The sequence below is a fragment of the Anopheles aquasalis genome, chromosome 3 (assembly GCF_943734665.1).
Source record: "Anopheles aquasalis chromosome 3, idAnoAquaMG_Q_19, whole genome shotgun sequence".
Classification (NCBI taxonomy): Eukaryota; Metazoa; Arthropoda; class Insecta; order Diptera; family Culicidae; genus Anopheles; species Anopheles aquasalis.
In genome coordinates, this window is record NC_064878.1 from 45,644,158 (window position 1) to 45,669,063 (window position 24,906).

The 24,906-nt window shown below is 51.1% G+C and overlaps 2 protein-coding genes across 7 annotated transcripts in view; one reads left to right on the top strand and one right to left on the bottom strand.

The window, feature by feature from the left end:
• Positions 1-13,369, top strand: part of LOC126577262 (putative mediator of RNA polymerase II transcription subunit 12) — a 222,942-nt gene extending 209,573 nt beyond the window's left edge. The window contains exon 8 of the transcript XR_007608328.1: positions 13,359-13,369. The gene's annotated coding sequence lies outside the window, so the exon portion shown is untranslated. The remainder of the gene's footprint in view (positions 1-13,358) is intronic.
• The window catches only part of LOC126577275 (transcriptional coactivator yorkie), a 37,006-nt gene that overhangs the window by 8,447 nt on the left and 3,653 nt on the right, over positions 1-24,906 (bottom strand). For all 6 annotated transcript variants that reach the window (XM_050238773.1, XM_050238774.1, XM_050238775.1 and 3 more), the window contains exons 2-3: positions 24,488-24,906; positions 2,804-2,958 (exon numbers count right to left, since the gene is read on the bottom strand). The exon at positions 24,488-24,906 is cut by the window's right edge and continues 1,297 nt beyond it. In XM_050238773.1, coding sequence (XP_050094730.1) covers positions 2,804-2,958; positions 24,488-24,906 — 574 coding nt within the window. The remainder of the gene's footprint in view (positions 1-2,803; positions 2,959-24,487) is intronic.

The following is a 24,906-nucleotide window of genomic DNA, read 5'->3' on the forward strand; positions in this document are numbered from 1 at the left end:
TATAGGAATCACATCAGAAATCATGGGCCAATCCATTACATAAAACCCTTCCCGTGAGAGATCGCGATTGTCGCGTTGGTGCCGAGCGGCTTTCTCGATCGTTTTCGATCGTACGATCGTTTCGGAAGCGGTGGTACGCACAATGAGCACTGTGTTGCTTTGTGTGAAATCCACCGTAATGGTCAAAACGCACCCCTGACTGACCAAATTTAACTGACCCATTTCCCGAGGGAATGGTTTTTTTTTTGGAAAATATAAAACTCCTAAATAGACTTTGTGAACCACGCCAGTCAGGTAGATACGGAGGGAGTGAGAGAAGCAGAGGAGCGCAACAGCGGGTAATATGCCGCTCCCTAATTACGATTGACCTCGTCTGGCTCATACGGTCGAGCCGGGCCGGGCACCGGAAGTCCGGAAGACCCGTCTGCCCGCTTAGACCCGGTCGGTCTGCTGAATGGAGCTTTACGACTCTATTTGCCTTTCCCCGATAACGATCGTCGTCGTCGTCGTCGTCGTCGTCGACTCCCTCACTCGCTTGCTACTTCCGATCAACGCGTGGCTGGCGTTCGAAATCATAAAACCGTCTTGTCGTCGCTGTCGCCAGTCGCCGTTCCCTCCAATCACTGTGCGCGTTATCTGTGTCCGTCTCGCCGTCTACTGTTGGCCAGGCAGGACGATGGATGGATCGTGGCGTGCGTGCGTCCCATAGTGAGCATCTTCTAAAATTATGGTCAAAGGTGTATAGCACCACCAGCACCAGGCACTACGATCACGATCGCGACACTGTTGCTATTTTTAGCATTTTCCATATTCGTCCCATTTGCACTCAAGTGGCAAAGGGGGGGCACTGGGGAGGTGGTAGTGATGGTGCTGGTGCTGCTGATTCTCCTATCCGTCCGCCCTTTTGCCGCTGATTCCCTTATGAGGGTGGGTGCTAAACAGCATGTTGCACCGGCATGTTTTCGAAATAAACCCGAGCCGAGAACACCATGATGGACCAGCGCCAGGGATGGAGTGGATAGTGTGGGGCTGCTGTATTGATAGGTAAAAGCCGTCCTACATCCGGTTGCCGTCGGTTGGTCGGGGACTGATAGGATCTCTGGTCTGGGGCATGCAGCGTGCATTAATGCGATGCGCTCTGGTGTGCAGTTTGCTAACGAGCTACGACCATTTGTTATCGTGGAGAGTTCTACAGCGCACCAGGCTGATTGCATTTCAGAGCAGCTTCTTTTTTTAATCCTGGCTGAGACGGTCTGGTGTAGCCAAATACGTTGATAGAGCTTAGTCGATTGAGTGAGCGAGGAACCTTCCTTTATGTTGAAGCATAATTGTAAACGATGCTCACCCAGTCGCAAAAAAGAGGAGATCGCAACGCAAAGCATTGCTTGATATTCAAAAACAATTCCCTGTTACAAACATTGAACAGAGAAAACAAATGAAATAATCCCTGTGGCGGATGTATGCTATCCATTTGACTGCAAATATTCTCGTAACTCGAAATATTTATGTACAATTAAATTGTTCGATAAAACCTCGTTCTTTTATAGCGCTGGTTAGTTCAAAAAATGCGAGAACGGCCTTCTATTTAGCAATATTAATCTAAACAAGGGAATTATTGATGGCATTTTAGTTTTTTTTTATGTTCTGAATCTATAAAAAATGTAAAACGTGCTAGTTTTTTCCATAAAATTGCAACGAATGATTAAATTTAGTTGACGATAAGGAACGCCTATACTATTCGAGAGACCTAATATACCACATCTCCTATGTTCGTTTCGTGGGGTCCTTTTGGAAAAAAAAGTTGATGGTTTTTTTTTTCAAATATAACTTCAAATCAAATCCGCTACCAAGTAAGTATTCGCTGTAGCAGAAATCAATTCGCTACTCTTTTCTACATAAAATTGATTCATTCTCTGGCCAACATCCCTTGACCTGATGGCCCTTGACCTCACTACCAAAACACACCCACTGGTCCCTCATCATCATCATCCCGTGTCGATGCCGTAAAAGTTTAATTTTTGTTTCATTTCGTTTTTTTATACTCTCCGTTATCATTCTCCCATTTCCGGCGCGTACTGCGGCAACCAGAAGGGCTTTACATCGATTTATGAATGAAAGTAAAACGACCCAATACGTGCCGTGCCGCGCCGCGCCTGCCAGCAACTCCGATTTTTCCCGTGCGGTGCGTAAGTGTAGCAATCCGTGCATGTAACTGATAACGGTGGTGACCGTTTCATTGAGTGGTCGCGAGCGCGAGTTGCGATGATAGTACGGGCGAGTGCGCGGCACGAGAGATTGGTGGTTTGGGGAAGCATTACGCACTCCCTCCCTTATTATTGCTCCCTATTTCGGGTGGGCTCCAGCCTTATTTGCTTCTTATTATTTTCCGTGAGCTTGCGGTTTTACCTGACAAATCTGTGTTTCTTTCTCTTCCTTCACTCGGCTTTTCGGTGACCCTATGCTTACCCTTTTTTTCACGTAATTCCTATCTTCACTTTTCAGTCACTTTCCCATCCCTTAATGGTCTATGGGCTTCTTTCGGTGGCCATGGGCTCGAGCGTCGAAAGGAATAATGTTAGTCACAGTAGCTCTTAATGCAAAATTTCGTCGGTTCAACACGACCGACACGACACGCCAATGTACATCGATCTCGCGTGTGCCCGCTGCTGCTGTATCGGATTTGGGGTTTTCCCCGTGAGACTCCAAGCGGTGTGCGGTGGTCACACATCACTCGGAGTCACTCGGAGTCACTCGAGGCGGTGATGCGGACCCATCAGACCGGTCCCTCGCGCCTCAAACTTACCATTGTTGGTCGGTGTCGGTGAGGAGATGGTGGGACTAAGCAGCGTCTGTGAGCCGGTATTGAACAGGGTTTCCACGCTGGACTGCTGCTGGAAGAGGCTCTCCTGCATCGCCGTTATGCGCGGGTCCTCCCACGTGGTCGTTCTGGTGTTGTGACTGGAAAAGAGGAGAAGAAGACGGAAAGCGGAAGATTAAAAACATGGAACATGGATCTGCACCGTTCCCTTGACTACAGACTGTTTGTAAACACACGGCACGGCGTGGCGTTCGCACAGGTGTGTGGGTTCCGGACACCGGGGCCAGGATTGTTTGTTGACATAAGTACGACGGACAAAGGAGACGGACCCCGGTGGCCGAATCTTCTCCAGACCAACCGTAAACCGTCGAACCGTAGAGTGATGGTTGGGTTTTTCCGAAAACGAGGTCACCGTGTTCGCAGCTGATTGGATAGACGGCCTCCCCCTCTCCGGGAGAGGGAGTATTACGGTGGCTCATACCCATCGGAATGCTGATTGTGGTGCGCGAGCGTGTGCATACAGCTAGTTAGTACAGGTGTTTCTCGTGTCACCCAGTTACCAGCGCCGGCCAGGCAACCAGGGAGAAAATTGCCAACTCCCTTCGAGAGGAGAAAGGGCCGCTCAAGGACGGGAGGACAGAAGCGATACGCGGAAACGGATACGTTCAGTTTTGAACACGGAACCCGAAGGCACGTGATTCATTCACTTTCCGCGAAGAAAACAGTCCGTTCAATAATGATTAAGTGTCCCCCTTTGAACGATCGATGGAAGGAGGATGGATGGAGGAAAGGATGGAAATGATTTTAGTTTAATATTTTCGAGAAACAGATGGATGAATCGATTAATTAGTGTCAAGTAGTTGAATTTTCAACTAAATCAGTTGAAGTTGTTTTTTATCCAGTATTACTTGGTAGCTTAGACGCCGACTTTGCATTATTATTATTATTTCATTAATAGATTCTAGAATGTCATATAATTGACATTCATTTTGTAAAACATTATCTCTTTTTTCACGGAATTCTGAGTTCTTCCAACTCTGCTAAACTGTAAACAGTGTAGCAACATAGTTAACCAATAATGAAGAAAGTAGAAAAGAGAAATAAATCATAAAACTAAAAAAACGATACTAAAAGAATAAAACTAGAACCCCAGCTTTACAACAAGATAGTTTATGGTAAAACTAACCAAATGCGATCGATATGCCATCTCTATCTCGCTACATTAACAGTTAACGAGCTGTGCAATGATTAATGGCCTGACGCGCTCAGGTTGTGGATGAGTCACAATCAACGCATGGCGCTTATCACCCTATGGACCCTTCGGTTTCACGATCTACACCGCTGCTGTGCCAACACAGACACACGTGGTTGCGGATTTGGTTTAAAGCAGCGAACCACTTCTTTGTAGTCAGCCAGCGCGAGCCGCGAAGTAGTAGCAGAAGCTAGAAAAGCTGACAGTGTTGCCAAAGTTTCCTCTACATCCACCGCCAACAACATAAGATGTTGTTGTGGTTGTTGTTGTCGGCAACGCGCTCGCCTTGGTGTGCATGGGCGTGCTCCAATGTGCGGTCCACGATCGTACGGGAGCGGACCACAAACAAAAAAAAAAACGAAGTCCGTCGTTTTATTTTTAGTGGATGCTTCGATCGAGTCGCAAAAACCGGAGCGCAGAGCGCACGCCACACGCACCAAAAAAACACACCAACGGCCTAACGCTCCGTTTCCCCCATCTCGTAGCGTAACGTATCGGAGGTTCTGTTAAAAATCAAAAACTCGCACTCCAACCGACGACGAAGCCGGGGAAACATAAGCATCACCGGCGGGTGGTGGGTTGTTCTACTACTTTGTGTTGTTTGTTGGTCGTGAAGCATGATTCGAACGCCCCGAATTCTGACTTCCGCCGCGTCGCGGCTTTACTGTTTAGCTGTTGCCGACACCGACACGCTAGTGAGTCGATCTGGCCGCACGGGTTTGCATGTGCTGGTGGTAGAATCGATCGCGCTACAATTTCACCCCGCGACGACGCCTTCACGAGGTCGATCGGATCACAAATCTGTTCTGCTGGGCGGGCGCGCCCGGCTAGTAGTGGGCGCAGTGTGGTATCCGCCACCACCGACGCACAAACTTCACTCCCCCTCCCACGAGAGGGAGGCATGGGTGGTGCATAGTGGTAGGTTGCAGTGTAATTTGTTTATTTTCTGTCCCCATTTGTTATTACTTCAGCACAACGTCCTTCGGTTAACGGGGTTTCAACTTCCGTTTCGTTTTCGGCCACCGGCGATTACAGTGTTTTGTTTTTTTTTTCCTTCTGGGCCGCTTTTCGTTGCTCTTCAGCGCGACGTGATCGTGGTGCCCCATCGATCGAGAACCTCGCGCATCGAGGCAGAACTGCAGTGGAGCGTATTCTTCGCTTGTGACGACTATTAAACACGTGCGCAGCTCACCGACACCGTCCATTACGTCACGCCAAAGCCCTTTCAAAGGGTGGCCACGGGGGCTGCTTGCTTTGCTTGACAGACGAGCAACCCCCGTTGCGTTGCGTTCCCGTGACGTGGCGTGGTGCACTCGCTATCGAAACGCAACGTGACAGCGTGTAAGCGTCGATCGTCGCCACTATCTTGGGGAGCAATCGTAGGCACGATCGCGCCACGCCTAGCTGCACGATGGCGCCTCCAACGAACGTGCTTCTCCACGGAAAGAGTCAGCCAGGTCAGGTGGGGTGGGGCCAGTCGCTGTGTTGCTGCTCCCCCTTCTGAACACCGCTGCTCCAGATGATAAATGGTTTACTGAGGACGTGTCCTCGATAAGACGCTGCTGGACCTAAAGCAAGAGCCTCTACTAGGGCTACATCATGGTCTGATATCCGCTCCTAGCGGTGCTCATCCTTCTTGTTGTTTTGCTCTTTGCTCGTTTTTTCCTTCGAGACGTGCGATCGCCATTGGCAAGGATGCGAATAAAACATCCTCCCCGGGTCCTATCCTATTTACTTGTTTTTCCGCGGTGAAAAATTGAAGTTGTTTGTTGTGTTAGTCGTACTTTGACAACGCACTACAATGACGAAAAACCAGTGTTTTCCCCTTTTTTCATAGCATAACGATCGATTTAAGGCGTTTTCACTTTCCAACATGATCAACAGCTGTGGCAAAACATAATTCGGGTAGATATCTCGGTGTCGTCATTTTTAGATGTTGAAACCTTCAAAGCAATTGAATAAACCTACAAAGTGGTTAATCTGGACGCTGGTTCATTCATTGTGCGCTACTGACTTACGAGTTACAGGGCATTCGCTAAAACCCTCTTTCTTTAGTAATTTATGAAAGAGAGGTTACAAACGAAACGGCAAATGCATTTCTATTACTTGAAATATTGTAATTAAATTCATTAATTAATAACTGTCAACTATTTGCCAGGTATAAACTTTGAAGACCATAATAATGATATGAACGGACAGTCAGTGATCATTTAAGGCGAGTACGATACCGATCTCTAAGCTAAGAGCATTCCTCCACCGACGAGTGAAATGTGATTGCCTTCGCCATAAGCACAAGCCCCAGTACGCACCACGCTTAACGGAGCACATCTAATCTACTAATTGGTGATAAAACATTCCAAACGAGCTGCCCGAGAGATCGTTTTCACTGACTGACACCAAACACCAAACAAGGTACATCGATCGATTACAGCGAGCCGAAGCTCCCATTGCACGTGATGTTGTTCATGCTTTATAATAAAAATAATAAATTATTGTCTTCACTGGAAATCGGCTCCTGATCGCACGCACGCACGCACACTTGGCGCAGGCAATTGTGGATTTTGGCTCCGTGTTTTATGATTCACTGAGTGGCGTGCGCCCGCGATCATCGAAGCCACAAAAGGAACCATCCTTTAATGGCGTTCTTTCGCCAACCAACGCACATACAACACACGTGATCGATCGGCGTGGCGATCATCAAACGATTTCTCTCTCTCCATCTCGTACGCATCTGATAACACCACCCAATGATCGTTCCGGTGCAGTGCGTCCCGGCATCTTGGTGAGTGTGCAGATTATAAATCAATTAGCAACGGTCGGATCACTCCGGCTTCCTGCGCTGCGCGAACATCAAACGCGATCAGGCGGAAGCAGTCGTCCACATCACTTGGTGAGCGATCGTGAGGTTAACAGGCGTGTCCGGGATTAAGATGTTTTTAATTATGCTGTGTAGCTACCAGCGACGCTCTTCGACTCTTTCTCTCTCTCTGTCTCTCTATAGCTGTCTCTCGCTATGAGATGCAATGTTCCACGAATGACACGGCCTGTACGGACATAAATCTTCATCAGGACACGCAATGTACTGGCTGGCTGGTCTTTTTTGTGCGTTCTCCACGATGCTGCTCAATTTATGATTGGAACTGATGGGTGCTCTCCGTCTTGTGTCAGGTGCCGGCCCCCTCTATCAGCCTCTAATTGCTTCGCTCCGATCCACGCGTAGACGCATAGACGCAGATCGAGAGAGTGATGCACACACATGGCAAGCTGCATTCAGTTATCTAATGGTGGATTGCATTCCACCGCCCCCGAACCCACCGACACGATCGCGTGGCGACGACGAGACGAGTGGTCCATTTAATGCTCCATAAGATCGATCAAAACATGGTGCGATCGGGCGCGCCCTGCTCCTGCTAACTGTGGCTAATATAGTGCTGGGAAGAAAAAAAAAACAGCATCGCACTTTTCACTTTCCAGCCAGACAAATCCCCCTCTAAATCGTTAAAAAAAACCAAAACGCGTTGTAGAAGAGTCAGAGCACCACCATCAGTGCGGTTTTCCACTTGAGCGCACCACATGTGTGTTTTTTGGTGAAGATGGTGATGATGGTGGCTGGAAAATCTTTCTCTTTTCGGGCCCTTGGGTGGGGCCTACGCACGCACGCACGCACGTAGCCAGAGCGCGCCGATGCGCCAGCGAATTCATTCAAATGTATGTTGTTGTGGCCGGCCGAGAATAGAACGGAGCGTGGGCCGCGCGCGCACGCGAGGGAACTACACGCTGTTTGCTGTGTTGACGGACGGGAACATTAAAAAGACGGTGCCAAGCAGCCAACGATGCTGATAGTGTTGTTGCGCGTCGGCGTCGCTGCTGCTGACGAGTTCATAAAGTTGTGTTGTTTCCATTTCGTTGTTTGCACGACGATCAAGCATCGAACGATTCGCTGAAACGCTTGCTTCGATTGCTAAGACTCCGGTGGAAATGTAATGCAATGTGGATAAGAGCATCCGCGCAACCACTTATACAACGCACCGGACGGTTTGACCACGGACGACGGACCGACGTCACAAGCGCGGTAAAGTTGAAAAGCGAATCTTGCCCTCTTCAAGATGATGATGATGCCGTTGCTGCTGGTACTACGCAGCACAGAGAGCAACAGCGGCAGTAGCAGCAGCAGCAGCAACAGCAGCAAAGGGAAACCCCGGTTTTCTGGTGTTTGTTTTTCCGACTCTTTTCCGACCGACCGCACCAATCTCCCCACCGGCATCGTGAATCGGTGCGGCCTCTCTTGGGTTTCAGAGAGAAAGAGGGGGGGGGGGGGGGGGGGGATTGGGATGGTTAGTGATTTTGGTTAGTGATTTGAGGAAATGGCGGCGCGCAGGCCAGTGAGCAAGCGAGCGTGCGTACGTGCGTGCGTCGGTGTGTGGTTGGTTGGTTGGTTGGTTTGCGATTCGGTTTTAGATTTTGCAGCCGCCAACCAAACTCCAAAAATAGCCCCACAACACACACAGATACGCGCACAGAGAGCGTTGTGGTAGCCCGCAAAACCCACCCAAAAACCGTGAAGATGCGCGCGCGACCATCTTGGACGGAACACGCGGCAACGACGACGACAACGACGATCGATCCGCAAGCTGCTGAGGTTGCTGTTGTGAATGATGGTAGTAGTAGCGGTGATTGTGGCCACACAACAGAGCAAAGAGTGCTTTTGGTACCTCACCGTCGATGCGGCATTTGGAGCGCAGACTCCACGACCAAACCATACGCGCCACGCCACGGCGTGATGTCAAAGATCATGATCATGAGCATCAGCGGAGCGGTGTTCTTTAGAGGAAAGTGTGCAACGTGTTCAAACTCACCACGGAAAATCTCACCACTGCCTTTTGCTAGTAACTCGGGACTCTACTAAGGAACATGCCGAGTTAGATCGACATAGAAGCAGCTGTAGCAGCGCAGTAGCAGCCTGCAGGCGAAAACGTTTATGATTATTATCCTCTCTTAATAAAGGAAAAGTGAATTCAACCGCGTACGAAACGCTCTACACCCCCGCCATCGTTTGTAAAAACTGCAACCACCAGCACCATCGAGTGGCCGCCTCAGGGCAAGCTCACCTGGTGAGAAGAGCTGGGCGCGCTGGTGTGTACTTGTTGTTTGCTGGCTGCTGCTGGCACTACGGCCGTGTTGCGCCATCAGATCAAGCACCAGCGCAGCACTCCCACGGACGGTGAAGTGATTCAGAAGCCAGCCTTCTCTGCTTGCTGCTGGCTGGCTGGCTGGCTGGCAGTCAGCCATCGATCGACACACAACGTTCCGGTGGGGGGGGCGATCGTGGAATTATGTTTACTCACCTCACGCGGCACACGGCACACTCAAGCACTGCCTGGCAGGATGGAGAGGAGGTGGATCGGTTCGGATCGGTTGCGCAAAAGGTACCGCCGAAATGACAACCTTCCCAACCTCCCTATCCTCACGAGAACAGCATAAGGGTGCACGTGTGCCAGGCCAGAGCACATAAGGAGAGAGGACGAGAGCGAAGGAGACGAAGGCAGGATACGAAGAACTATGTTTTCATGGATCACCGTTCACCGGGAGGGGGGGGGGGGGGGGCTTGATGCCGAGTATCCGTGGTTAGGGCAAGGGGCCACCATAATCAGACAAGACAAGGCGAAGTAGCAGCAGCACCACCAGTCCGTGGTGTTGTTGCAAAACCAATAAAACGTCTCACGGCAGTTTTATCTGTCCTGCGAGCGAGCGAACGTTTGTCGTCTTACATATTCTGGCCTCTCCTCCACCGGTGGAGGGCCCGTTTGCCCCTCAAGAGCTGATCCCCAAAGTCTCTCTCTCTCTCTCTCTCTCGCACAGAAACAGCTCAGAGGTGGTGGTGGTGTGCCGTGATGCAGCATAAAGCTCTGGACCGTCGCTCGATCACTCGGCATCGTCGTTGGTTGCAATGGTTGTTGCTGGGATCTACGGCACTACTATTACGCAAAACGTCGTCGTCCATCGCTGTGTTTCCAGTTTTTTTGTGCGCTTCCACAGCTGCAGCAACAGCGACGGTCTCCGATCTCGTTGTTAGTCTGTGCAAACAACACACATGCGGCTGACCGGCCCTCTCGTGGTAAGACCAGCTAATCTCGAATGCAGCGTTATGTGCATTCGATTGCACCCATTTGAGGCAGCGACATACCGTCGCACTGGGGGGACAAACATGAGACATATTATTAAAATAATAAATTAATAATGTTAATGCTGCTGCTGCTGCGGGCTCATTGATGCCACAACGTGAAGAAGGAGCAGCAGTAGCAGCAGAGGACACACTGGAGCGTGAAGGAACGTTGAAGGTCTTCTCACGAGCAACTTTCATTGATCATTCCATGCCAGCGGGCTGCCTGGTGGCTCCTGGCCACGCTGTGCTCCGTTGCGCTCGTTCCGTTGGAATTCCATCAATGAAATGTGAATGACGGTCTAGCTGTTGTCGTGGAATCTTGTTTGCTCTCGAAACAATAGACTCGAATGGAGTGGAGAAGACAACAGCAAAAAGGTAGAATGTCTCCAGAACAAAACTCCATTCTTGACGATGCTGGTGTCGCTATTCACAGCTCCTGAAGTGCCTGTTTGGTGCCGTTTCCTTCTCTTATAAACACCATGGCGCTTGGAACATCAATTGCCAGAATCACGTGCAAGACCTCGAGCCGTGAAAGACCACAATGCATGTTCTAAATTGTTTTCGACGTCGCCGGTACAGACACAACTAATGACGATCGTTCGAAAGGACCAAAGCAATCCTCCGGTCCGTTTGTCTTGTCTGATCCTTTTCTCCTGGAACGGGATTCAAAGAAGGAGCCAAAGAGACCGACAAAACAAGGCCAATTCACATGCCCAGCTCTGTCGGCGCTTTGTCCATTCGCACGATTCATTCGTGCTCAATGATTTCGATGGGTTTTTTTTTTGGTGCGATTCCTGGAAGCCGAAGCAGAATGTTGTGGGTTTCGGGATTCCGGCGTATTGGATTGTAAGCCCCACGCACCACCCGGGAGAGTAAGGCCCCCCGGTTGGACTGGATTGCAGCCTCCTCGGTCCGTGGGAATCCCTTCCGGCATTTACTCCCATCGTCATCGTGGTCGTCGTGCAAAAACAGCACCAGGTACGGATGGATGAACCGCTCTGCCGGAGGCACGGGAACCGCGGCATCAGGTAGAAAAGGGGCGAGTCCGCTTTTCAGGGTCAGTCCCGGGTTGCTGGTGGCGCAACTCCTCTCATTACCGTTCTGATTTATGTCCTTTCAATAAGGAGCCCTTCGAGAACGACGTGGTCTACCATTATGGCCGTGTATTGAGTCTCGCCAAAAAATCCCCGAAGCTAAGGCTCGAGAGGTTTGCAGCAACAACGCCAACTCCATTACGGATGTCTGACGGATTTCCCCGCCAGCCAGACAGCCCTGATGGTGATGATGATGATGATGATCGTGGTGTGATCATGACTGTGTGTCTGAGAGGGACTCATCCGTTCATCCATCAGACACTGCCGGGGTCTTTTGGGATTCTATTATTGGAGTGTGTGTCCATGATCTCCATTCGCGATTGCTGTTTGCGTTTGAGGTTCCGTTGTGCGTTAACGGAAGCGCCATTTTGCGCCCAGCAGAACCAGCTACGTGAAGTGGTTTTATTACGGCCACACAGGCCAGTCTCTCCCGGCCCTGTGAGGCCTGAATGTCCACTAGCAATGCATCACAAGCGCCATCTATCATAGAAGCTTCTCATGTGGTGCTGGGGCCCAACAGGAGCTCCACTCCCCCTTGTCGAGTTGGGATGAGGTGAAGGACTTTCCCCAAAGCCACCACCCGACGACTAGAGAGATGTAGAAAGCAGAATCTCTCTCTCTCTCTCTTTCGCTTCCCTGCTCCCCTATATCATTGAAGGTTTGTTGACGTCGGACGAGATGGATGGATTTGCAGGCCGGCATCAGCAGCAGCAGCAGCGCGCAAGGAAGCCGTCTCAGGATGTTTAAAAATAATTTGGATAAAAGTGAGCGCGGGATCTCCTCTCTGGCGCTGGCTGCAGACGGTGCGCGCGAGCTTCCTCTATTGCTGTTTGATGCGCAGACGGTTGGCGCTACTGTACACTGTGTGTTGGTTGCTGGTTGTGGCTGACGCGTGATCGCGGGTTGTGTGTGGCGGTTGATCACCAGCGCACCACGATCATCGTCGCCATCAGTAACGACTGTAGCACGCGTTCTCTCTCCCTCTCGTTCGCTGTGTTATTCTACGAAGGCCATAGCATGATGGTGAGTGAGAACACGCTGACATGAAGATCAGACGTCATACTGGACCCCTGCGCCCCCGGGGAGGGGCAGCAGCAAGTGTCTAGCCGTCGTCCTCCTCATCATCGTCTCCATCGTCGTGCAAGTATCTATCTTTGGCGTCACATCTCTTCGCCCTCATCATCACGTCATCAAACACTCGGTTCGGTGCGTGTATGTTTGGCCAAACTGGAGGATTAATGACGCCAGGGCTCCAATCTTCGAGGACGCCGCCATTTTGCTGTCAGTGTTGACGACGAGCAGCAGGACGAGTACGAGCTCGTTTTCTGCGCGTATCCGAGTAGCCATCGCTTATTGGTGGCAGTAGGCAGCGGCAACCTGTCGCGACGTCCTTTCCGTCCTCAACAAAACACTTGGCACCGTGTGATCGCCGGGGTGTGTACAATGCCACACACCTTAGCGTTCGATGATGATGAAATGGCCCCATGGCGGCGCCAGGGAGCGCCAGCTGAGTGACAAATCGTAAATAAAAATAAAAGACATCCAAACGAACGATCGAGCGGGAGGACAGCAAACGGTTTACCCGTCGTCATCAGCAGCAGCAGCAGAGCATGATGATCGTCAAGCGCACGACAAACAAGGTGTCGTCGTCGTCGTTGCTGCCACTGACACCGAGGACTAATGGAGTTGAGTGCGTGAAGCAGTTCTATCCTATGGAATCGTGCGCCATTTTGGAAGTTTTCTGGCCACCATAATCGATCGAGTTTCGCGGAAGGTGCATGGTGTTTTGATAGTTTCGAAGGAGGTGAGTGGACTACCCATCCCAAGGTTTATGCAGCGACACTTCTGGGCCGAAGTCTGCGTGCAGCCAAGATCAAGAGACGCAACACCATGTGCACGCCACGCCGTTAGTTCGCTCAGTTGACTAATGAACTCGCGAGACGACCAGACGCACCAAATGGGCCAAAAAGGTGGAGATAGAGAGGAAGGGTGGGACGGGACACACTAACGCACCCACCCAGGTACCGGCAGACAGACAGACAGACCGACCAACCGACCAAACCGATGGCACACAGCGACAAACAACGCGGTGGCAGCAGGGTTTGGGGCACCGCCACCGCCGCGTTTCCGTTTGCCAGTCGCCGACGCACTTTGTCCGCCACCGCTCCTTGGCTGTGTGGGTCAGAAATAGAAATCTAATTTTTCGAAAAGCACCAACAGCACCAGCGCCGGTCGGTGAGGAGATCGAGCGGTCAACGATGCACAATCCCAGGCAGTACCGGTTCCTTCTCCCCTCTCTTCGGGGAGGAAAAAAGGACCTTCCGTGCTTGTGCTTTCGCAAGGGTACAGAGGTTGACAGTAGGGGAGGGGACGACGGAAAGGGGGACCACTTATCAATCCTTGAAATTGCGGTCATTTCTTAGCGGCACTCTGTTTTGTCCCTGTTGACCGTGGTGCGTTACTACAGGATACTTTTGTCGATAAATCTCCACCGGACCATCATCACATGGCAGGGCTCAACAACCGGCCGGCCGGCGACGGATACTGCATGCTCTGGCTCTCGATTACTCCTCTCGTGGACCACACCGAATTGGGGGTGAGTGGTGGTGAAATGTGATTGTGATTGTGATTGAGATGGTACCGATCATATTTCAAGTGGCACCGAATTCCTGCCTGCCTGCCTGCCAGCCAGTCGCCAACATTCAACAACGTGACCGCCAAGAGGGCGTGGGCGCTTCTCAATAAACGGTTCTACCCCACCAACCGCCACAAATCGGCAACTCTCCACGGAGGAAGAGAGGAGAATCGAGGATCGCACGAGAGGATCCTCGCGTAATGGTCGTAATGAACATTTGAGAAACACAGGAAAATGCCACCTCAACAAACCATAAAATACGACAGCATGATGCGCAGCGCCATCGACCCTAGGCGTCGTACCCTGGCCACCATCACCTCCGTCGCCTTGGCCGCCGCCACCACCACCACCACCACCACCACCACCATCCTGCCACACTGCCGATCCGGCCGGATGAAAGTTAAATTTAATTGGAATTGCTCTTGAAACGCGCCGTGAAAGCCGCCATAAATCTGACAGCAGCCGCAGCACCAACCGCGTACCATAGGCACCGGGCAGCAGCAGCAGTAGCAGTAGTAGCTACCCTCTCTCGATCCTCGACGCTGTGGTTGGTTCGAGACTTCCTGGTCTCGATCGCAACGCGAGGGCGCGCTCGGTTACGGCGAGGGTCCCGAGCAAAGCTGTCACCCAAAATACGGTCTAAGATATGAAGTAATAACCTACACCAGAGCTCGCCACAGTGCGATCGCGCGGCGTCGTTCTTTTGGGGAGGTGGGGTCGGGGTTGGTGGAGCTAGATGATCGATGACGTCTGGTTTGGTGTGGCGCTTCGCGTGCAAAGGCGTTCTTGACCAGCGACGCTGAACTGCACCGTTGGTAATCTATCGAAAGTTGAAGCGAACATATAGACGCCGGACTGGTACGATTGGGAGTCGCTAGAGGAAATTCGCTCCTACACGGAAACTCTGGATCAGCTGTGGAGCAGCCTGCATATGGTATATTAGGTAAAAGGGGGTTTTATTGACTTCCATGTGAATGTAAAAATTGAATGGAGGATAATCATTTGCGTAATACTGATTGCACGCCAGGAAATAAAGGATCCGTTGCTTCTAATCATTACTGGCGTTAAAAAACGGGAATTATTTCAAGTATACTAAACGTTAAAATTGGTAAACCAAGTTCATCACAACTAATGCGAAATTTTCACTCACAAAGGTTCTGTGCATATGAGATATGAAATGTATGGTGCACTATAAGCTCTCAAAACATTGAGAATCTATCAGTGGACAACACTATGGATACCAATAAATGCACTAAAATCTAGTTTATGTCATGTAATGCGATAAAAGAAATAATATAGATTTTTTTAATAAGGGATCGATCACATGTCGATAAACGAGTTAAAGGTATTTTGAAAAACGTCGGAGACGAAATGTTACCCCACTCGCTGTATGCAACAGGCGTTGTCCTTTCTGCAAACTAGTTATTTGGTTGCATGAGAACAAAAATGGCTGCATAGAGCCTAACTTTTCATAAAAATATTGATAAAAGGACCTCTGATTCGATAGTTTCTTAAAGATGAAGAGTTCTACCGATATGGAAACCGACAACAGCATAAAAAATAAACGAAAGTAGTAGCTAACGATCGAACAATATTTTTTTTTAGCGTAGTCCTCTGTTTGTACTGCAGTACTGTAGACCACAAAAAGGTTAAAAGCCAATCATTTCATGCTCCTTTAAGGTACTACTGGCAGTCACATCGTGGTCAATGGAATCGAACCGAATCGAGTCAAGTAACGTGAAAAACCAACCACCAGCACACCGCCTCACACTCCAGCGATCGCCGTTTGGACCGCGCACGACTGCTGCTTGCGCCTTCTTGCAACCAAATCGCGAGAGTAAGGCCGCGGCACTGCGCGGTGCGCGGCTGCCTGATTTGATTTATTTTGGTCTCAGCGAACGGCGCCAACGCCATCGGAGAGTCGCCGCGTCCAATCAAACGCCGTTCTGTGCTGTGCCGTGCGTTGTCGCGATGAATCAGAGAGCTACAGGATGCTGCTGCTGCTGTGTGGCCACAGGTAAGCACGGCCGCTGCCAAATCAGCTTTGGCCCCGGTCACCAAATCGACGCCAAATGATTTCTGTTTCCACCACCGAAACGGCAGCGCCGACGACGATGGCCGCTACCGGTTATGGGGTCCTCCCCCGTATCCCCGGGGCCAGAGACCGGCTCTAAACGTCAAGCGCGGCTCCCCGTGTCGTGTGTTTGGCTTCGCTGTTGGTGGTGCTTGAATGATGGTTACTCATCTGGCGCGATTCGAAGGTACAGACCAGGCCAGCCAGCCACTGCCAAAAATGATGGCGCACTGTCACGCTGCTGCTGCCGGCGCTGTGTTAGACAATTCACCGACAGTACCTGGGCCTCTGCAACTCACAGGCACTGCAACACGTCCCCCAAACGCCCAAACATGGCAACCAATGGTGCCGTGGAAGCGGTGGGTGAGGTTAAGTAGAGTTACGATTTGGCGTCGCAACACTGGTGCTCTTGCTGCTGTTGCTACCGATGATGATGATGATGATGCTGTGAAGCGTAACGTGAGCGGCAAATTGGCGTTCTCGTTTCAAGTTTTTTGGGGTCCGTGTCGCTACTGCTGCTCACCTTAGAGGCGGCGATCATAGAGCAGCAGCAGTGACCAGCGCTGTCCGCGGTTGCGTATTGGTACGGTAAGCCGTGTTTCAATTTTAGCCACCATCACGACGCAATTTCATGTGAACCAGCGATCAAGTCACCAGCGATGCTCGAATGGATCAATGATCGATACATGATCGTTAGAGATCATCTGGAATCATATTCTCCAACAGGAGTTCAATGGAATGAAGTGTCAGGATATTATCATCCTTTCATTAACATTAAAGACATGAACGCTGGATACCATGAAAACTGGAGGAGGCTTTGCAGTCTCTAATGCATCTGGAATCGTGTCACGTGCGGTATGATGTCAAACGTTCCCATCCGGAAGCGGTTGTGTTGGAGCGGTTTACTCTTCACTTTCAAAAGCGCACTTCAGGCGTAAGACAGTTTCTACACACAGCCAAAATTTGGCGGCTAAAGTCAAAATTGTCGGCAAAAGTCAAAAGCTCCATATAAAAAAAATAATGGTGTGTGTAGGGACGCTTGAAAAGAAGAACTTCAGAAAAACTACAGAATCATCGCGAAATAACTTTAACACACCTGCAAACAGCTTTTTTAAAAATATAATATGCTTTAAGCTGATCGGCAGACACATAATGTTGCACTCCAGTGTAGGCCGTACTGTAGATGTAAATTTGTCTCCATCTGCCATTATTTTTTCCAAAATGTTGGAAAAATGAAGTTCTCTTTTTTTGACTTTAGCCGCCAAATTTTGGCTGTGTGTAGAAACTGTCTAACCGCGGCACACATCCGGTCGGTCGGACTGGTTGGCCTCCTGCTTTCGACATGCCACTCTCGACAGCCATTTCTGAGGTTGGATGCATTTCAGTGCACAGACTACAAACAGTAACAACAGCAAAAAAAACCAGACAGACATAGAGAGTCGAACCGAACGATCGCGCTTTGATGCTTTGATGCTGCTTGCTTGCTTGTTGCGTGCATGCTGCGTGCGTCGTACCGCCGATACGGTACGCCAGCCCAAGACGCCGACAATGCACACGGTAGAGAGACTAATGAAGACGTTACCACCCAGGACCAGTGATCAAGAGACGCAACAACGTTTCGGTTGATCGGATCGGCACTTTGCGCTTGGTACTTGGTTGCTGGTTGGACCCCAACGGGCCCCGTTATTCGTGATCCAATCTGGCCACGAGGGCGGCGGTTTGCACGAAGGGGAGAAGCAGATGATGGTGGGCACATGTCGATGCGTGACTTGAGTTTGCAACGACAGCAACGCAGCAACGCAGCAACGACGACGACGACACTTCCTCCAGCAGCCTTGCAGCCATCGCGAGGCGTAATCCGTTGTCACTGTGCGATCATTGCGGTGTCGATCGTGCTTGCGGTGCAGGACGCCAGACAGGAGAAGCAGGATGATGGTACTGCGTTCGATCGCGCGTGCCACGCAGCCCACCAGCACCAGGAGGGACACAAACGAACGAAGGACCGAACGGACGAACGCGACGGTGACAGGATTTAAATTTAAATTAATTTTATATTTAAGTCGGCAAACATCTTCTTCACGGCAGACCGCGCGCGGATTGTGGCGGGCCTGAAAATAGCGGCGACACACCCAGCCATGCGTTTGGAGTGCGCCACCGATTGGGATGCGGGATGGCCGCGGGAGGGTTTGTTTTGTTTTTCGCCATTTTCGTAAAATGCGCACAACGCGATCGCTCGCTCGCTGGCTGGCTGGCTGGCTGGCGGTGGTGACGATGGTGGCCAAGGGTTTTATCTCTCCGGTCGCCCGGTGTGATGGATTATAAGCTATCCCGGATCTCGCCGCTCGAGTTCGCTGTTGACATGCCAGCCAGCCAACCAGGAATGTCAGCAAATCGGCTTCTCGGCGGCTCTTGGCGACGCTCCTTCGGAGTGACTTATGGCATCCGGAGTCGCGGTAAAAGCGGATGCGCGCACGAGCACTCTCTCTCTCTCTCTCTTTCTCTGTTAGGGGGTTCCCGAGTGTTGTGATGGAAAAGATCACTCGACGGCGAGACTCGACGGTGATGTGTCTGATATGATTTGAAGGAAAAAGGATTGCCCTTGAGACAAGCGGGGCAGGCAACAAAGCACCAGCAAGTACAACTGTATTTATAAATGTAGTAAGACCTGGTTGTGAATATAGTACCGGACCAAGCTGCAAGATATCGGATACTACTTGCCGATCGAAGCGTAGTGTTGAAGATGGATTAAAGCCGAACTCATAAACCTTTGCAGCGAGGACAAAATTCCTCGCCACAGAAATGACACTTCTCAATCCGCAATCCGATCTAGTCGAATCCATTAAAAAAAACTTGGGAATTCGATACAGTTATTAAAGATATGAGGTGTTTGTGTCCTCAACGCGTCCTCATTACATAAACTGGCGGTGTTGTTTTATAGACTTTCCCAAAACCTGGCATTCCTGGGCACATTACACATCTAACCACCACGCCAACGGCCATTTACTATGTGCAGCACCAGATATCAGATTACTGCGCACTCGCTGTCCGCTAGCTGGGGTTTTAGCAAATATTTGGACCACGATCGTTCGTTGACAATTAAAGCGGCCAGTGTATCCTCTTTCACTCTGCATGAATTGTGCCTTATGTCTCTAGTATCAGTCCTGTGCCCGATCGCCTCCGCCTCGATCGTTTCTTGGCGTTTATGACGGCGTTCTTGGAATGCGTCAAAGCGCACGGCGACACACCGACCACGAAAGCAACACAACACACCCCAAAAAGTGACACCTCTGGGAGCGGCGGAAGATGCTCGCATTCCTCGGCGTATTTTGTGCTGATCCCACCCTCCCCCGGCCGAGAGCGCGACGCCCGGCGCGACAATCTGACGACGACGAACCGGCTGATTAAGATCATTTTTCCACGGAAAATTCGCTCGCAAAAGAAGCCATTTCGGTGCGGTGCGGCAGTGGCGACAGTGGACGATGCGACGATAAGTGCCAATAAAAGGCGACGAAAACAACACTTTTGCGCGCGCGCCTTTGGGATGATCGTGGAATGTGGCCTCTTCCGGTCACTATACACAATACACACGACACTATACGCCACCTAGCCGGATGGAAAAATTGTAAACCGTTGGCTCGAACTGTGACCCACTCTCATCCGGATGGTAAAAAGGTGTTTATGCGCCAAAAACTGGTGTGCGTGGGCCACCTTTTCCAGGAAGGTATTTTTCACGCAGCTTCAAACCATCCGCCCACTGATCCACTGGTCCACTGGTTGACCAGTGGCGCGTTGTTGGCATTTTTGAGATGTTTTTCCGCCACCGCGTGCTGCCCGGGTTGGGGACAACATTCTTGGACACTAGCTTTTGATGTCCCCGTGCCCCGGTGCCATAATCTTCTTTACAGCAGAGCACGTCATGCGCATCATGTGTTCTAGCTGGTTGTGATGTCGTAAATTGTGACGCACCCGGATGACTAATGTAATGTGGCGCCGGCGTTCGTGAGAAACCGCAAGTTCCTCTCTCAAGAGGTGATACAAGAATAGGACAATAAATAGCAAAGCCGCGATGCAGAACGCCTCCACGAGGGCTGTAACTGGAATTAAATCAATCATCTTGCGGCATCAATCGTATTTTTGGCCGGCTGCTCGTCATACATTGATCGTGAGAACAGAGTCGAGCATCCGCTTGGTGCGAACGAACGAGTTATGATGATTCACCACCCCAAAATATGCTCCCAATTACTGTGCACAGCCCCTGCCTAGCAGAACACCGTAAACAGCAGAAGGTACTCCGGACTGACCGACCGATCGGCAGATGATGATGGAACACAAAAAAGTCCCAAAAATTGACGCAACCATTGGCCAGATGGATCGCGCGTTTATCAAAGATGGCCGCCCGTTAGTAGAGGGGCGATGCACTGCCGGTTCTTGCGCTGCCGGTCTCTAAGCACTCGTCACTCGTCGTTGCCAAGCAACATAGTACCACCCGTTTACGTGAAGAGTCGTTACAGGTATGTGTGCGCGCCATGATCTGAAAAAGGTGTTTGGACGAAGAAGCAACCACCTCTTGGGGTCTCGAACGCAAACGGGAAGGTTCTAAGAGCGAGAAGAGAGTTCTAGAAATCGATTCAAGTCTTGTGCTTCTTCCTCCAGCGCCCTTCTTATATGCTGTTGTTGTGCGTGCCTTTCATAATTCAACGTTCTAAGAAGAGACTGACTGACTGATGATACGGTACATTCCGAGCGTGTATCCGGTTACGCGCTGGCCCAGCAGGGACCCCACCAGCACCACCACCACGGTTCTATACCTTTACTCATTCATTGCACATTCTACTCATTCTACCTCTTATTTTCCTCTCTACTTTGGGCTGTACTGGCCTCTGGGTACTGCAGCAGCTCCATCAGTGCGGTCTTCCATCTTCAGCCATTTTGCGCTGAATCATTGCGTTCGCACCCTTTTCCCTTGCCTCCGATTCAAAGATCCGAATCGTTGTTTTCTTCTACGGTTACGTTTATCTCCTCTTCCCCTGGTGAAGAACACACACCTCGCACATGAGAGTCCGGAGTGGCCCCAGCGATTAATTGAATAAAGCCACTAAGCTGCACTCCCTGGTAGCAGTGAAAAAAAGTATTGAAGCAATCAGTGGCTTGATGCTAACCTCCCCGTTGGACGAACCATCACTAATGATGCCCGCATACGATCAGCAACACCAGCAGCAGTAGCAGCAGCCAAATCTAATCGATAGAGGTCACCAGAACACACCCTGAACCGCGAGTCAGCAGCTGCTAATGGACCACCGTGCTTGCTTCGAAACAAACACACAGTCGCAGCGGCCAGAACAGGCCAATCAAGAAGCCCGATATGAGGTACCCCACGACGTTCGGATGACATCAGAAATCATGGCAGCGCGCGGTTCCATCAAAGGCAACAAGAACACGGCTGGCTGGTGTTTGTCAGACACCCCTGTTCCAAAAGAGAGAGAGAGAGAGAGAGTGGCCAGAATCCATGGTGATCGCATCGAAAAACCGTATCGTATCGTATTGCTACGATCGCGGCGTTGTACACTCCCCGATTGGAGCTAACCGGGTTTGCTGATTGATAGGGTGTGATTACGCACCCTCCCTTTCCTCTTCCCTCTCCCCGTCGTACCAACCACCACGACACGGCGCGATACTATTATCTTATCGGCAAGACAATGAACGTCATATGGCGGAGGAGCTCCGATTGCCGCATCCCAAAAAAGAAGGCAGGAGACAAAAAGCACACACCCATGGTGTGGTTGCACCACGCACCAGACGCGCTGTATTTTCCAGCGGCGTCCACGGTGGGAGCAGTAGAAAAAGTAGGTCCACGAGAGCTCCAACAAAGCGGACCGCCACCACTTATCAGTCACATGTAGAGTGTACAACACACATACAGAGCGAGACCAGGAGTCTATTACTATTACAGCATCTTCTATTTCCGTCCGCGTGACCTCACGCCAGCGTCCAGCGATCAGCGTCGTCCGTCCAGCAGCAGCAGCAGCGCTCTCGTGGTGCTCGCCAAAACATAAACAACAACCACGGAACCGGAGAAGTGCCGGAAACTGCTCCGTGCTCCGATTCTTTCACAACGCAGCACACCCCACGACCTACCCCATCCAGCACGAGCAGCACCTTCTTGTCATCTAATTGCGCTCCATTGCGGCTTTTTTTTTTCTACCCCTTCTTTCATTCAAGCGCGACACCTCGGGGCGTCTTTCTTCCTCTTCGTCTTGCATGTGTTAGGGTGCGGCGAGGGGGTTAATAATTTTCAATTATGATGATTAGCGCAGGACCGGCGCAGATCTCGCGCGCGACTGTACCGTTAGGTTTGCCAAGATAATGGCAAAGTGCCGCGGCGGCGTCCACGGCAGCGGCGGTCTCCTAACGCCGTTGTATGTCGCGCAGCCGCTTTACCACTTCCTGTATCGGCAGCGCGATCTCTAGAATGATCCGAGAGTTTCAGGTTGAAACACTTTCCTGCTTTCGAGAGTCAAGTGCTCTCGTCCTAAGTTCGCCATGGCCATCGACCCCTCCGGGGGGAGGGGCATTAGCGACAATTCAAACGCTCTATCCAGCCCAAAGGACCGAGGAGTGTGCGGCAGTTACCTGAAACCCCCTCAGGTGTTAGTGCCGTTGGCAGCGAGAATCGCGTTGCGTTCCACGTGACTTTCCTGCGTTGTTGATAAGTTCCCCGGGCCGTAAAATCATGTGCCCGAGAGGTTTATGCATATCGTAAAACGCAGAACGACTGAGACTACTTCAGTTTGCGTCTGGCCACCATAAAACGGCGCGTGAAGTGTGCAGGGTGAAGTTTGACATTTGACTATCCACATCCACTATCCGCAGCTCCAAAACCAGCTTTAGCATGTCCTTGAACAAACCCTTCGCTCTGACATCATTCGACGTTCGCAGGTGTTTGAGAGTGAGATGCGCAATAGAAAACAGTGGCCGCCACAGGTTTGTCTAGAAGGCACCTTTGGGGTAACAAAGGGGGATCCGAAAGAACTGTCGATCGCCATTCGCGAGCCACAGCTTGGCGCACAGAACGCGATCGATGTCCTGTCCGATTCCGTTCGCGTTCGCGATCGGTCTTCTTGAGCCACACGCTTGGTTTCGCTTGCGTGAACACTTTAATTATGGCCCCCCCTTTGGACCAGAGGACGACAGAATAGACGGAAACGATGGAACCTCAAAGCAAAGTGGCTTCACACGCCCCGTCTCCCTTGCCAATTTCGTTTGATTTGCGACCCAGCCCGGGCGCCACTCTTGTGTGAGGGGCGAGTGTTAAAACACTTGCCACCATCCCTTACAACGGCATCGGGGTGATGGGGGGGGGGGGGGGCGGTACCACCACCACCACCACCGCCGTTGCGGCACCACGGAAAGTTCTCACTGGCAAGAATGTGAACGGAACTGAAGCGTGCAACGACGACCAAGGCGAGGGCGCGCGGCTGGCGAATGTGGCGATCATCTGTTTCCCACAGTGTTCTGGGGCGCTGTTGTCTGTTGCCGCTTGGCGCCACCAACAGGCGGAGAAGGAACTGAAGAGGAAACTACTCGTGGCGTCAGTTCCGGTGCAAAAAAAAAAACACAAATTGCCACAACCATGCTAAGGTCTCAGTCGAGTCATGTTACAGAACAGCATCTAAGAGATCAACTAAAGGGAGGAGAGCAACCGTTTCTCGCATTTGTGCATTGATTCCAGCTCTCGGAATATGATCTAGTTCTAATTGTGTTCGATCTTCTATACAGAACGTATTTCTACTATAGTGGACGTCTGCATTATACCATTTTTTTGTACGAGAATTCTGAAACACATTTATCGATCCTACAGTGTACCTGATCATCAATGTCTGTTCTAACAGGTTTCAGGATCATGCAAAAATCATGCGAATACTTCGTAGGGCGCAACTCAACTTTTAATTTCGCTTCTTTCAGAAACCTTCCATCTCCTCAGTATCTCCCGTGTCAGCCCGTGTCGAGCACGTTGGACAAAGTAACACAAACTGAAGAGACACTTGAGAGAGCGTTGATTAGTGAAGCCTAATGAGTTGTCGAAGAAGCACACTTCACCACTTCCGTCCACACTGACTGACTGACTGACTGTTGGCTGATCAATTGATTCCTAATCAGTCCCTCCCCTGGTCTAAATCCTTTTCCAGTGGCTTCCTCAAGTGTTTATACTGTTCTCCCATAAGCATAAGGAGAACCATCGAGTACTCGTCATGCGATGTATCGATGACCATCGTGTGGGTCCTTGGTAATCCGATCTGTCTCCGATCCGACTTTACACGGTTCGAGGTACCCCCGTGTGATGATCCCCCAAAGGAATTGTTTCAAGATACGTTCGAGAGGACGACACAAGGTCTACCAGGTGCGAAGAAGCCCTACAAGAGAGCGCCGAAGAAAAGCAAAGGTGGAACTTACTTGATGTAATAGATGCGTCCATCCTGTGTTTTCGCCTGCTCCCAGCCCGGTGGCAGCTCGCCGAAGGTAACATGCAGGTTCGACACATCGTACGAACGACCGCGACTGTGCAGATGCTGGATGGCCGCCTTCGACAGGGCGGCTTGCTGGAGTACAGCCGCTCCGAGACTGCTGGCATCACTAGCCGCGGCTGCAGCGGCCGCTGCTGCTGCTGCCGCATTCTGTTGCTGCTGCTGCTGTGCGGCACTCTGTTGTTGCTTCACACCGGCCGCACCGGTTCCGGCTGCAGCACCGCCACCAGCACCACCGGCACTTGCTCCGCCGCCACCACCACCACCGCCGCCACCACCACCTGCACCAGCACCACCCCCGGCAGCGGCTGCTGCAGCTGCTGCGGCGGCAGCTGCAGCGACTGCGCC